This window comes from Talpa occidentalis, unplaced genomic scaffold (genome assembly GCF_014898055.3).
Source record: "Talpa occidentalis isolate TD23 unplaced genomic scaffold, MPIMG_talOcc4v2.1 talOcc4.9, whole genome shotgun sequence".
Taxonomy (NCBI): Eukaryota; Metazoa; Chordata; class Mammalia; order Eulipotyphla; family Talpidae; genus Talpa; species Talpa occidentalis.
In genome coordinates this window covers 55,464,880-55,480,367 of record NW_023605305.1, presented here as the reverse complement: position 1 = coordinate 55,480,367, position 15,488 = coordinate 55,464,880, and the positions used below count along the sequence as shown (strand labels likewise).

At 40.3% G+C, this 15,488-nt stretch overlaps 2 protein-coding genes across 2 annotated transcripts in view; both read right to left on the bottom strand.

Annotated features, from left to right (window-relative positions):
* The window catches only part of GNG12 (G protein subunit gamma 12), a 160,175-nt gene that overhangs the window by 36,975 nt on the left and 107,712 nt on the right, over window positions 1-15,488 (bottom strand). The gene's annotated exons all lie outside the window — the stretch shown is intronic.
* Window positions 2,200-14,462, bottom strand: LOC119236785 (adenylate kinase 4, mitochondrial-like). Its single transcript, XM_054691537.1, has 4 exons — window positions 14,399-14,462; window positions 13,356-13,528; window positions 9,140-9,258; window positions 2,200-7,976 (listed from the first exon to the last, which is right to left on the bottom strand). Exons 1-4 carry the CDS (start codon window positions 14,460-14,462, stop codon window positions 7,862-7,864), a joined length of 471 nt encoding a protein of 156 aa, XP_054547512.1. The 3' UTR covers window positions 2,200-7,861.

Genomic DNA, 15,488 nt, shown 5'->3' with positions numbered 1-15,488 from the left:
TCTACACATCTCTGGGTTCGCCTTCTTATGTTTTCACCATCAGCTACAGCTCTTTGGTATCTCACTGTTAAATCCTGGACTTCCTTCTCCAGTTTAACAGCTTTTAGCTTTAAGGCTCTTTCTGCAAGAGAGGGCCCAAGCTCATCAGGAGGGTCCTCGGAACTGCAGTCCTCGCCAGTGGTTCTCTGGGTGGCAGTGCTGAAAGGACGCATCCATCTGCCGTCAGAGGCGGCACTCCAGGCCAGGAGGCGCTGCAACCGCCGCCGGCCCGCCCACAGGGACCGCGCGGCCATTTCCCGACTCGGCTCAAGCGAGCGGCGCAAGCGCACTTGCTCCGAGGGGGGGTGTGTGGAGTCAATAAATAAATCTTTTAAAACAAAAAAAGAAAAAGCAGTGTACACAGTCCCCACCACTCCCACTGCTCACTTATCCCCAATTCATGTTTCTATTCCAGACTTCTCCCTTGGAGGCATTCAACTCTTTTACTCCTGTTATAACCCAATCATCCTTCCTTGTGCTCTACTACCACATGTGAGTTTAGATCTATAATTACAATTTTAGAATGCTAATCAGATGAGCCACTTTCTAGCAGAGCCTCTACCATCTATCATGAAAAAGTTAAGACAAGGTCAGTACAACCTCCTAGTACAACTCAAATTTATCTCTATTACTCCAGTCCTACCTCTGGCCTTCACAAGGCATACATGCTCACAATCTGCCCACATACCATCCCCCCCAGCTGGCCCTCCCACTCTCCTGCATCACTCAAACTGAGAGATTTGCTTTGCCATGATCAAGCAAGTCATTCCCTTTGTGTTCTCTCAAATAAAATCCAGTGATTAATTCCAACCGTTACGGGTGGAGTTATCTAATCATATGTCCACCCCCTCAAGGAGACTGTGAGGAAGTCAAGGCAAAAGCTGGATATTATTCATCTTTGCATCCCCAGGCCCTAAAAGTGCTTGGTAAAAGAAACAAAGCTATCACTGGATATGACATACTAGTCTTGGGCCCATTTCTATAAGTCAGCTTGGGCCAAATTGTGCTGTGGTACCAAACTTTAGTGCCTCATATAAGCAAAGATTATTTTCATGCATATTACTCATTCATCATGGGCTGGCTGTATCCCTGCTCTGTATCTTCATTTTAGGATTCAGGTTGAAAGAAAAAGCAAGAAGACACTGCTAGTCTCACTGCAGGAGAAAAGAGGTTTGTGACCATGTCCTGACTCCTAAGGCTTCTGCTCAAAAACATTTTGTCTGTGACAAAAGCAAAGCATATGCCCAAGAACAAAGCCAGTGGGGCAGAGATGCAAAATCTCCAGAAACTTCAGTATTATCCACTGCATCGCCATCATATCCAGGTCACCTTCCAGCAGGAGGTTTCTCCTACAGAAGTTGTTTTTCCTTCATTGCTCTAGCTCCCACCAGATAGGCCTGGGGGGTTCCTGCTTTTGCTGATTAACCCGACACTGGCAATGATAGGTAGATTCAGTCTCCTAATTTGAAAAATAGGGAGCAAATCTGCTCACATTATCCAGTTGTTTCAAAAATAAAATTAAAGAATGTTCATAAAAATCTGTGATGACTGGGTGGCACAAGGGGTTAAGCACTGCACTATGAGGTAATCCACAGCCTCTGCAGCACGAGTTTTTATCCCCACTGGCCAGGGAGAAACCCACATGGCGCAGCAGACCTCTCCTGTCTTGCCCGCTGCTCCCCTCAGCAGTGTATTTCAGTCACTCTGCCTGTTCTGTTCCCACTCTGTCTCTGGTGAGTCCTCTCACCCTCTGCATTTCTGGCCTGTACCCCAGCTCTTGTATGCATAAATAAATCTTTAAAAAAATCTGTGATGATTGTAGTGCTAGTATAAATTAGGAATTTGAGGGTACACAAAATGAAGCAACATAATCTAACAGGAAATAAAAGAATCAGGGTGGCCTCCCTAGTGGCCCAGGGGTTAAATCTCAGTACCATCACCACCACACACTGAGTTCTATCTCTGGTCAGGGAACTAACCCACATATGGTGCAGCAGACCTCTCCTGTCTTGCCAGCTGCTCCCCTCAGCAATGTATTTCAGTAGATTCACCTGTTCTGCTCCCCACTCTGTCTCTGGTGAATCCTCTCACCCCCGGCACCTATGGCCTACACTCCAGTTCTAAGCAAAATAAAAAATTTTTAAAAACTGGGGTCATAACTCCTGGGATCAGGATCTTGCTCTGAAACCAACTGTCCCCTTATCTATCCAGGCAACACCATGCTCTCTGTTCCACCCCCATGGCCGGCTGTGAGTTGGAGATAAACCATTGACAGTATAATGGTTACAGGGAGGAATAAACGCAGTATCTGTAAGGTTGTATGCTTGACAAGAGTAAAAAATATATACAATGCTAAAATGAACTCACTAGTTAGAAGCAGAAAAAGACTTTATTTCCATCAAATTAAAAAGTATGACTCAATCTTCAAGCAAGATAAAATAATAGATGAAACACTTAAGAGGAAAACATATAACAGATCAGACTACAGTTTTTGATACTTTGAATTAAGTGTGTACACCAAAATCAAGAGGGCTGACAACTTTCACACTAAAGAAAAGCACTGATTCATTGTAAACACACAATTCTGGAAAACTAGAGCTGACACTTCACAGGACAGTAAACCAAAGAGACATCAGGTTAGAGAACAGATTTGAGCTTAAGGGGAATCACAGTGAAATGCCATTGTAACTCAACATTTCCCAAGATCTGTTCATCTCAACAATATATAAAAATCAGTAGTACAAATTCTCATAAAACTAGAAAAGTCCTCTAAGCCCTGACTCCTTGGAACTTAAAGATTGTTTTCACTTTGCCTTTTCACTCTTCTCTATATTAAATACCAAAAAAGTTTGCTATCATTTGGTACATTTCTAAATTTACAGCCAAAACTTGAAAATGAAGAAAGGTTTTTTAAAATGAAATTAGACACACACCAGACCTTGGGAGAATCTTCACAAGTGTGCTGCTCCTTTGAAAAGTTTTAAGGAGGAAACCTTTTATTTCAAGAATGACACTGGGTGTCCTAGTTATTACCAAGGAAGGAATGTATTTCGACACATACAGGACCTTTCTCCCTTTCAAAAATGTTTCTCTGCTCTCTCTCTCTCTTCAAATTGGGGGATTCCCTGAAGTATTTAGATAATGGCATCTATTTTGTCAATGAATCCTACCATTTGTTAAAAGATAAGGTATGGCATATAAACTGTACTTATGTCTCAACAGATGCAGGAAACAGATTTTTCTTCAGAGTTGAAATGTGGTTTCAGGTCTCCCCAACATCTGGGTTTTGCACATTTCTCATCTGGAAACCAGACTGGGTCAGTTATAAAAGGAAAGGGATGATAACTTACAACCAGGCCACATTCCTATGTGAAAAGAATTATCTATTATTACTGGGTCCTTTTCAGACACCAAATGTATAAAAGAATTACTACAAATAGAGGGGAATAGAGAAAAAGCATTTCATACTATAAACACAACTCTGTCTTGCGAATGACCTTTCTGGCAAAATTAACTCTAACAAGAAACGATGGTGTCTGTTCAGTGAAAACTAATACATGAAATTCATCAGGTAGATGAAATGCCTCCCGAAATCCCATTACCCAACCTGAGGACAGAAGAGACTGGTGGCCTCTGTATATTCAGTGTGCAACTACCACCCACACCCACCAAGTGCCCAGTTCCTGTGTCAGCATGAGAGTGCCAAAAGCAAAGGTTTCAGGTAGGGGGCAGACACATGGTCCTTCCTGCTGACAGAATGGGGAACTCAAACTAAGAAAAGGTACAGCAAAGGCCCTTTTGAATATCCTGACTAATCCCTGTAGGTACATGAAAAAACAAGTTTCAGTAAATGGGATTATTTCAGTTTTTAAATACAAGGAAGGCAGATCATTGAGATAATATTACATAGGCTAATTGCTCAGGATTGAATTAGACAATGCATGTAATGTGCTCAGCATGAAGTACCAGTAAACAATTACTACCAAGAGTGCCTGTATCTTAATACATGTAGAAACATGTGGTCTTTGTGATCTGAGTGAAGATCCCCAGAAGGTTGGAAACTCTTTAGACAGTGAAATATTTGATGTTAAATATTAAACTTAGGCTCCAGGGAAACAAATTTTATAAAATTCCTATCTGTGGGTTTACCCAAGTGTCTTTCTATTTAAAATCGTCTTGTGTCAATATTGTATAACATGGCAGGAGAAGCCACAGTAGTACCTCTCTCCAAAAACTCCCCTCACCCATGACTCTTACTTTTTACCTTTCCTCCCAGTGGGAGAGGTAGAAGCTCATGAGAATGTAACTGCTGCATTATGGTGGACAGAAGGGTATACACTGGGGAAGGAGGATCAGATAGGAAGATCAGCTGCAGTCAGAACGATATGGCGACAAAAGCAGTGCCACCCTATCACGTGGTGGACAGGCCTGAATTGGCACTCATTTAGGGAGCTGGGACACAAGTCACAGCTTATCCTGTATTAGGTGCTCAATCTCATTTGTTCACCTATTACAGAGGACCAATTCATGATGAGAGCCATTTATTATGTTCGGGAGTGGGAGAGGGGGAACAAATTGTTCTGATCTCAGAGAAGAAAAGTGAACAGTGTTTGGAAAGCTCTCAGGAGCCCAGGCCTATGTGTGAGCATCCCGGCTGGTGGAAGTCAAGGGGAAAAGTCCTTTCAGGGTGCAATACCATGGACACCCAGGTGACAAACATGAGCTTACTTCTGCCACTGGTGAGCCTGAATCCAAGTCCAGCCTATTTTGAGAACTTTCATTTTATTTTAAATGATAGTTGCAGAGGAGGATCTAGGGCTCAGATGGCTCCTCTAGCAGCTTCCTTTGCTTAAGCAAAAGGAAATGGGAGTTTCATACAGGGCTGGATGTCCCCATGGTGAACTCAGCTACTTTTGATGTGAGGCCACTCAGATATTCAAGCCAAGCCCAGCGGGCACCTGCCCTGGGTTGCCTGGCATAGGACATAGAGAGTTAACTTCCACGCAAACACAGCTTGCAGAGTCAGGAAGACCTGGACTAGTCCTGGTTTCCCTGCTGATTGGCAGTAGGCACCTGGGCAAGATGCTTTAGTTTCTGACCCAGGCTTCTTTGTTTATAAATATGGAATCATGCCAATCTCGAAGGATGTTTGAAAGAATAAATGCTTAGAATTGTTCTAAAACTGCACATCATTCAGTCGGCCTTCAATGAATAGGACTGATTTTAAGTCTTTATCGTGTTACAGGGTATTAAACACAGCTATGGTTTCAAATTCTAAGTTAGTGGGACTCCTGCTAGGATAATAGAAAATAAAATGAATTCAGAGCTGGCAATAATCACAGAACATGAGGACAGACTGGAATCTAAGAGATCACCCAAACGATTTTTGTTGTGTAACTAACTGAAGGAACCACATGTGGGGTTCTAGAAGAAAAGAAAGGTCTTTTTAATTTTACTTTTGTCAAAATTTTTCAAGAAAACAAAATCATTGAAGGGAAAATTGGAGTTTGCTAAAGAAAACCATTAGAAATAGATCTTTTTAAGCCACAGAAAATGAGACAAGCATCATCCTCAAAGATCACAGGAAAGGTGTTTTGTTTCTTAATGGTGTCATCTAACAAAGGACTCTCAACTATTGGGTAAAGTAAACCGGTGAGACATGCTGAGTGACTCTGGTGTCGGCCATAACTGTCTATTTTGCTAGAAGGGAAAAGAAAGGGAAGAATGAAGAGGTTAGGCAGGGACTTGGATTCAGGCCATTTACCATTTCCCAAACCTTACCCCCAAAGCCCCAGGAGGCAGTGATTACAGTGGAACATCTGTTATACACTCAGGAAAGTGAACAAAGAGGTTTGAAGATTTTTTTCCCCCAAAAGCACATCTTTTTTTTTTTTTTCTTCTGAATGATGCAGACACAACCTTACCTTGCTAGCTTATGGAAATTGTCACCCTAAGAGTACTACTCTATACTGTACGATTCTCCTAGCATTATACCTGTTTCCCTAGAAAACCTGAGCTGTGTCCACACACCTGATTTTCACTCTATCTCCATCAACTGGCATTCAAGCAGGACTCCTGTAAAGCACTCAGAAGGTGGCACCATTCACTGATGTGTCATCGACTGACTTGGCATTTCAACTGCACAAACCTAAACAGTAAACGTCTTATATTGTGCTGCGATTCAGAGGATGAAGAGGAGACTGTCCTATATGTTTTCACTAAAGTAGTCAAAGAACATTCATGTGAAGGGGCAAAGGAGGAGGAACTGGCAAGATTTGGGGCACTATCTATAAGGAGATGCACTTGCTACAACAGAATGCACATGCCAGTGAATTGACTGGAGATTCACTAGCACAACTGCAAAAATAAAATACATTGTTTCATCGCCACTAAAATACTGAAATCAACCTCCTTTTTGTCACCCAATACGGTTAGGCAGAAGTCACTACCAGGAATAGCAAAGGACTCTTCCTGGGGACAGTTGGGATGCATGAAGAGGAATATTTATTTTTAAGGCAACTGGAATAAATTTCATTGTCTGTCCCAGAGGAAAGCAAAATTATGCAAAGTGGCCACCAAGTCTGAAATCAGGTAAACCCTTAGTACATGGTTTATTGGTAATATATTACAATGAGTGACAAGATAGTATTATCTAAATCTTTAGACGTAATGACCACCCTATAGAAAGCATCTTTGGAATAGAAAAAAGAATCTTGTTTTCCCATAATTGTAAAGCTGTCATACTCAGATGAGGCACAGTTAGTGCAGCATTTCCCTCTACCCCACAGGCTTCATTCCCTAATATGCTTTGGGTCACTTACAGGAGATAAACACTGTCAGCATCAATACGTAGCAGCATTTTCAAAACATCTTTTTATCTTGAGTAAAAAGCACAACTATTCTTACACTCCAGTTAATTCCATTCAGTCTTGTTATTTCTATGCATAAAATATGACCTTTTAATACTTATATAGTTGATAATTTTTCAATTTTTTTTTTTTTGAGGATGACCAAAAGACATTGGGGATTTTATTTTTCCACCAAAAAAAAAAAAAAAAAAAGAGCGGGGTTAACTGTGCATCAAACAAGCAGTTAAGGTGAGACCCTCCACAGAGCTCAGTTTCTGGTGCATGAAGAGATTCCATATCACCCCTTAGTTCTTACCTTCTTTCAGAAATAGCTACTTTATTTAATAGCCCAGGAGGGAAAAAACATTTTTAAAAAAATACAGTCTACAAGCCAAATTCTTTCATAAAGGAGAGATTCTGTGGAATGTGGATACAGAATAGAAATCATGAATTGTGGACACAGCCACTCACGGCCAGAGATGCAACCACTGAGAGCAACTGGCTTCAATCTCATGGTCACCAAGGGGACACATACTGGAGAAACTGGGACAGGCCCAAGCAACAGCCTTGGGACTCTCAGCTTTCTGGTGCTGAGGTTCAACAGCCTTTGGGAGATGGGGGGAATCAGGTACCACCACCATCATGCATAAAAAGCATGCCCTGGAAGTCAAAACTCAGCTAGAGCTTGGGTTATATGTTGTCTGAAATCCAGCCAGGTGTCGCTTTCCTGAGAAGGGCTTCACACACGTGCAGAGAAATCTTAAACATGTGTAGGTGGTCCTTCTTTTGAAAGACAGAAGAGTCTCTTCATCAACTCTTTCTACTCATTAGTTTTCATATCAGTTCATCATTTAAACTAGAAAAGACCACTTCACGCTACTGCAGCTAGTGAGAGCTTCTAATTGGGACATGGCACCGATACTACACGTACAATTGAGTGAATGGCATCTTCCTGGTTCTTCTGCTGGGCCGGCTCAGTATGCTTCTTTGGACTGAATAGGCGTGATCTTGTTTGAGAAAAGCGTGTAAACATACGGCCAGATTTTGTTGGTCTCCGTACCAGAAAACTGGTGGAGCACTCCTCGGCTCCTGAAAAACAAAGTCCAGTAAACAAGAGCATTTTAGCTTTCCTTTTAACATGGTACTAGGGCACATGAAGATCCTGGGTGTGATACAACATGGTGTTGTGATCTGTATCACACAATGCTAAGGGCCAAGACAGCCCCTTCAAATGGTGTCAACACCCCTACCAGCTATGTCTAAATAAAGCTGTAGCTTTTTGCAATTCTGGCAAGCTTGCCATGAAGGCACTTTTCCTTCTCTCCTTTAAAAGAAATAGTAACATTAGACGAACAATTACAAATCAGCCTCATAAATTTATGATAGGCCAATCACTAACAAATCTTGATACTCTAAAACCCTATTACTTCCAACAATAGGTCATGGAACACTGCACTATATCATAAATATGATGGGGAACATCTGGGTTACTAGATTATTTAGGGACTACAGCATGAGATCACAGTGGATGGAGATTGTGAACTGTTGCCCTGCATGTAGTCACAAACAGGCTTTGCTTAGCTTGCATGCTGACAACATTTTTTAATTTGTTGCCAATATAAAAATTGCATTTTTTTTTCACACATGAAGAGTCAGATTTCTACTTCTCTTTAATAATAGGGGTCACTGGCCATACCAGGCCTGAGTGGTCCTGTGGTGATAATTGCCTGGAGCAGCACAGGAACTGTCTAGACCAACTTTCACTCAACTGTCCAGCTTGTGACATTCCCTGCCAGGTTTGACACTCATTCCGGATACCTGTTTAGCCCTTGCAGACATCGGAGTTTGCAATCTGTAGTTTATACTTTTAGTTTTTCTTTGTTAAACTCCCTCCAGAGTGAGGCCAAAAAAGCCAAAAAAGTCCCTTTAGTTTTTTATCTAAATCAGATACAGATACATTTACATCTGCAATTACGTAAACCATTACTTCAGCCACTTTACAAGAAAAATTTTGAAAAAGTCAAGATTCGCTTTTACAACCAAGCTTAGATGCCCTGGTTTTATCCCTTATGCTGTAAGAGTTTCAGCATTAAAATACTGGACTTTGTCTCCCACATACAAACAACTCTGACATTTAATCTGATTTCTGGAGAGGTATACTAGACTTCTAGGGTTTATCTTACTTAATTTCCCACAAAGTGCCATTCCATTCTAGCTGGCCATCTGCTGTGAAGATATTGAAGCACACTCACTTGTATAATTCAATGACTGGCTTTGCCACATCCTTGTACTGTCTTAATCTGGCAGCAACTGCTTCAGGTTTATCATCCTCCTGCTGAATTAATGGTTCACCGGTGATGTCATCAATCCCCTAGAAATACCAGAGAAATCTGTTAATAGGGTCAACAGTTGGGGCATCCAAAGGTTAAAACTGTCCTGGATTCACCTTTGATTCCTACCATGTGATCAATTAAGCCTGGGTGACAATGGTAATGGTCAGGTCATTGAAAAAGAAAGAACACTATTTAACTGCATGTCAACCTTATTTCATGAGAGCTCACATTATATTTTATGAACTTCTCAAATCTTCCTAAACATATCCTGTTGATAAATGGTAACTGCAATTCACAATCTTTAGACTGAATTTTTAAAAATTATATAAATTTATTCTTTTTTTAAAGTGGTAAAAACGGGCCTCCCCGGTGGCACAATGGGTTGAGTTCAGAGCTGTGAAGCTGTCAGCAGCCTCTGCAGCACAGGTTTGATTCCCCACCGGCCAAGGAGATACCCACATGGCACATCAGACCTCTCCTGCCCGCTGCTCCCCTCAGCAGTGTATTTTAATATATATGCCTGTTCTGCTCCCCACTCTGTCTCTGGTGAATTCTGTCACCCTCTCGTGCCTCTGGCCTGTACCCCAGTTCTTGTACAAATAAATAATTCTTTTTTAAAAAGTGGTAAAAACACAATTTAATTAGATTTGAATTAAAAAGATTACTTCCACAAATTGTCTCTTTTAAGGTTAAAAATAAATAAATTAAATGTTATTCAATATCACCCAACAAGAAACAACCTTGAAACAAGGTCACTCTGGTCCTTCAAGATACTCTTAAAACAGCTTCATTTTCTTTTTTTTTTTTTTTATTTATATATATTTTTTTTATAAATTTTATTGTTATATTCCCCATACAATTGCAGCCCCCCCATTCTGACCCCAATCCCTCCCCTCCCGCCCCCCGCCCCCTAAAGTGTCTCTGGTTCATAGTTTTTGTTGATTTTGATTTTCACTTTCTTATAGTTATTCATTTTCCTGGTCCCTTATTTAAGTTTTCTAGATTCCTGCTATGAGTGAGACCATCCGGTATTTTTCTTTTTCTTTTTGGCTTATTTCGCTGAGCATGATCCTTCCAGCGCCATCCATGTTGCTGCAAATTGCATGTGTTTATCTTTTTGAATGCTGAGTAATATTCCATGGTATATATGTACCACATCTTCTTGATCCAGTCATCTATTTTTGGGCATTTGGGTTGTTTCCAAAGCTTAGCTATTGTAAACAGTGCTGCTATAAACATAGGGGTGCAGGTGTTCTTTGGAATTGATGTTTCTGTGTCCTTTGGGTAAATACCTAGGAGTGGAATTGCTGGATCATATGGAAGCTCTATGTTTAGTAGGTCCAGAAATCTCCACACAGCTCTCCACAGTGGTTGGACCAGTTTGCACTCCCACCAACAGTGCAGAAGAGTTCCTTTTTCTCCATACCCTCGCCAGCATTTGTTGTTGCTAGTTTTTTTTAATATGTGCCATTCTCACTGGTGTAAGATGGTATCTCATGGTAGTTTTGATTTGCATTTCCCTGATGGCAAGTGATGTTGAACATTTTTTCATGCCTGTTGGCCATTTGCATTTCCTCTTCAGAGAAGTTTCTTTTTAGCTCTTCTGCCCATTTTTTGACTGGATTATTTTCTTTGTTGTTGCTGAGTCTCATCAGCTCTTTGCAGATTTTTGTGATCAGTCCTTTATCATTAGTGTTGGGTGCAAAAATGTTCTCCCAGTTGGTGGGGTTTCTCTTTGTTTTTGTTATTGTCTCTTTTGAAAACAGCTTCATTTTCTAAGGCCTGAGTTCTTAATATGGAAAATAACAAAATATGTGAAAGAAATAACTGATATTTAGGACAAAACACAAATCTGAGAGAATTTCAGTCTTAGTTCTGTCAGTTTTCAAATTCTATCATGTAGCATTTCAGAGATTAACCTTTGGTTATTTTACTAAGTCAAATAATGACTTCTCTAAAGGTGAATTAGAAGAGGCATAAATCCATGACACAGAATCAAATATTCTGAGATCTGAATATTTTTAAATTAAAGTTTAAAAAAAAAAAAACAAAAACCTGATTTTCGATATGGTTTAACTTCCTCGGAGTCATACCTGTTTGAAAATAGCAAAATGGACACAAAAAGAATTTTGTCTCCCATGCCATGGCTATTACCCACCAGAGGTAGTCACAAGAAAAAACCTGTCAAAAGTCAGGCAACTCAACTGGATAATCAGAAACTGACTATAAACTTGAAATGCACTAAAATTCATTACAACTCAGGACCTTGGACACATAATTTACACATACGATTTACTGGTTAGCCACTGAGCTGTCACACACGTATTACAGCTATCAACCTGACACAACAAGAGAAGGAGATGGGAGAAGGTATCTCCTTTGTTTTACTCATAGCTGCAAAACTCAGAGGTGGTTTACAGAACAGAGCACCAACAAATGTAACAACTGTGTCCTGGGGCTGGACCCCAGAGACTGTAAGAGCTGGCCCAGACTTTGAGCTGTCTTTGAAGTAGCTCTGTAATTGCAGGTGTTCTTTTAGAGATACCAAGTCTTTGGAAAGTATTCAGTATTAAAGCTTCTCAAAAAAAATTTTTTAAAGATTTATTTTAGGGGGCCTTCCTGGTGGCGCAGGGGGTTAAGCACCTCACTATAAAGCAATTTGCGGCCTCTGCAGCATGAGTTCAATCCCTGGCTGTCCAGGAAGCAACCAACATGGCAAGGCAGACCACTCCTGTCTCACCCACTGCTCCTCTCGGCAGTGTATTTCAGTCAGTCCGCCTGTTCTGTTTCCCACTGTCTCTGGTGAATCCTCTCAACCCCTGCATCTCTGGCCTGTGCTCCAGCTTATAAGATTTATTTTATTTATTTATGCATACAAGAGCTGGAGTACAGGTAAGAGGTGTGAGGGGGTGGTGAGATGATTCACCACAGACAAACTGGGGAGCAGAACAGGCAGATCTACTGAAATACATTGTGGAGGGGAGTAGCGGGTGAGACAGGAGAGGTCTGCTGTGCCATGTGGGTTAGCTCGCTGGCCGGGGAGTGAACTCATGCTGTGGTGGCTGCGGATAGCTTCATAGTGCTCACACAACCCCTTGCACTAAGAAGGCATTCTTGAACAACTTACATTTATAAAAATATTTCAATAAGGAGACTAATACTTAGACCAAATGAAAAAAATTTGGTGGAATTTGACAGACTCTATAGGTACCCAGAAGCTGGGAAGTCATCTTTACCTCCTTGAAGTAATTTTCTGTAGTAAATACTGACTGTATATTCAAGTTTAATCTATTTTAGAAACATCAACCCAATAGGACACAAGTATATAACTACTACCTAACAACCGGAGTTAAGATTGACCAGTTTGAACCAACTCATGTCTTTACCAGAAAGAATAATGCTTTTAAAATAAATTGTTTTGAACTACTAAGGGCAACCTTTTTATTCTGTCCCTAGTCCTTATACCTCCTGACTCCCTCCACTCACATGACCCCAATCTGACCACACTTCCTTAGTCATTCTCAGTCCCAATCACCTTGCCATCCTGGGATATAGCCTTCCTATCTTTATTCTTGCTCTTACATGCTAGAGGGCGCATTTAAATATACATATAAAGAAGAATCGTCACTGTTTCACAGAAATGGGACATTCTGCCATTTGCTTATCTCATTCAGCAACACCTAGACTCCTCTCCATGAGAGTATACCACTTAAGCCACTAATTTTACCAGCTATATAATATTCCAAATGTGGCTGTTCTCTAAATTTATTTAATTAACCCCTCTATGTGAACACTCATTTTGTTTTCAGAATTTGGTTTAGTTCCTTTCTGGTTGTTAAGGCTTTCATTTCCATAGCACATATTCCCAAGTGAATTCAATGAAGTTTTAAAGATTCAATGTATATTGTTATTTACAAACTCTTAATACTTTGTATATGTCTAAAGTCAAGATCCCTCACTAACAATAACTTTAATTTGCATTCCTTGACCCCTAGTGAATGAGAAATTTTTTTAAGTATTTGTTGACCTTGGAGATTTGCTCTTTTTAATAGTCTCTTGATATCCTTCACTCACTTTCCAATGGAAATGTTTTGCCTCTCCTGTCAATTTGTTAAAGCACTTTGTATATTCTTACATGCACATGAGGTGGGTTGAAGTCCAGGTTATATACTCTTCCACTGGGAGGATGAATCCAGCGCCGGCTGAGACGATCTTTAAGTGTTTCAAATGGAATGTTCAAAGTGATCACTAGATCCAGGTCACAGATTTTGTCCAGGGTTTCAGCCTGAACTAAAGTCCTAGGAAAACCTATATGCAAAAAAAAAAAAAAAAAATATATATTATATATATATACACACACACACACATTTATACACACATATCAAGTGCAAAACAGTTCTCAATTATAATTAGTCAATGAAATATTTTCAGTGACAGAAAAAATCAAATCTGCACATATACTACTCAGAAAGGAACTTTAATCAAAACTCAATATATAGTCTGTGGTCCGGTGCCAGTGTGGATCACAGTAAGTACAGAAATGAGAGCATTTAGGAGTGTTACAGCGATTTCACGAAGCAAATTTTAAAAGCTGTCAAATCTAAATTAAAGTCTAACTGTTTTTCTTTCCATTAATTTTTCCAGTAGTTCGTTTTTGTTGTGAGTGACAAAAGGCATACTATGCAAAGGGCTGGAAAAAAACCACAAAACTGAACTTTCACTATATACAGTTTGAGAGCCCTGTTATGGAGTTTATTTTCTAATTTCTCCAAAACGGAAAATTACCCTTGCACCTCAAGTTTGTGACAGCTACCAGGTAGATAACACTGTGATGCTATCTGGGTCACCATGGAGCAAGAATTTGGACCCATTTTGGGCTATTGGGATTCAATTCAATCTATGGCCGCATGGATTGGGGGGAGGGGAGAGAGTAGAGAAAGGATCTTCAGTAGAGTCCAATAAAACTACAAGGACTTTCACCTGTCCCAAAAAATTCCCTTTTGATACTATGCATGCTCACAACCAGGTCTTTTCCTCCAACTCCTTGCTCACAATGGCTCACTATAGATAAGACTGGGGGTGTTAGATAGAGAACTGGGTAGCAGGCCCAGGAGCAATGCTAATTCTATTGGTCAGCTTCAGCCTAGCTTCCCCCTACACTGTGCAGCAGAGTCAAACCTAAAATTTTAGCTTCATGAGATGGGGATTTAAGGTGTTGCCTCTGGTACGAGGTCTGGTACATTCCGCACTAAAATGCCAGCAGTCAGGGCAATGAGCCATCCACATAAAGGCACTCTCACACTAACTGCCAGGTCCTGCTGTCCTTGAATAACCCCCTCTCCCTAAAGCTTCAAGATGACAATTGGTGTTAGTGAGATGCTGCAGCCAAAACAACCAAGATCAATATCTATGCTCTTTCCCCCAAATCTCTTTCCAAGGAAAAGCTATTTTCTAAAGCAGTAGCTTCCAAAGTGCCCTTTCTTGGACTACAGAGAGAAAATAGAAATGCTGTTTGTAACTTTTTTGCTCATTCTTTAAGATTCAGTTTGGAGGGTACATTTTATAAGGTATATATATTATATAAATTATGTGTACATAATTTATACAAAGATGGATAGCTATCTATTGAAAATGTAAACTCAAAGTTTTTACTGATAAACATGCACAGAGAATTTTAGAGATGGCCCCACTAAAGAAAGCCTTGTATCTTATATCACCATCCACTGCCGAGAAGCATTGTCATTTATACTTTGGATAGAAGTTGAGGGCTGAGAAAAGCACTAGGAAAGAGTAGAGAGCTCTAAAAGAGAATGACAGTACCTTCAACAAATAAAAATTAAATCTTGTTAGGCAAACTTTCCTTATCTATGGAGGAACTTGTACTATGAGAGTACAAGCCAGTGGGCTCAGCTCCCCAACTGTTCTGAACTCTGGGGCCCTCTGGAGGAATGGGTGGAAAATGCAGCTGTGGGAAAAAAAGCAGATCTCAGGAGGAATCTATCTCAAAAATATTTTAGGGTAGTTCCATTCCCCTGGGCTCTCAAATTTGAAACTGTTAAAAGCCACTGAGAATCACTTGTACTGGTGGCTTAGAGATCTGTTATGTCAATGACTTTTATGTCCTCCCATTCTCAAAACAGGTTAAAGATTGATGGAAATACTATGAAAAGGACTATACTGTACTACACTGTAAGTAGGTAATGAAAGCTAAAATGGGAAAGTAGTGTTTTAAAATGTCAATGTTGTTGGAATGCAACTATGTCAGATG

Excerpts from the sequence above, each read along its gene's own strand:
- LOC119236785 (XM_054691537.1), bottom strand. The coding sequence starts at position 14,462 with ATGTACCAGACCTCGTACCAGAGGCAACACCTTAAATCCCCATCTCAT. Across the intron at positions 9,259-13,355 it reads TCAACCCACCTCATGTGCAT|GGGATTGATGACATCACCGG; the intron begins GTAAGAATATAC and ends TGGTATTTCTAG. Across the intron at positions 7,977-9,139 it reads CCAGTCATTGAATTATACAA|GAGCCGAGGAGTGCTCCACC; the intron begins GTGAGTGTGCTT and ends TTTGTTTTTCAG.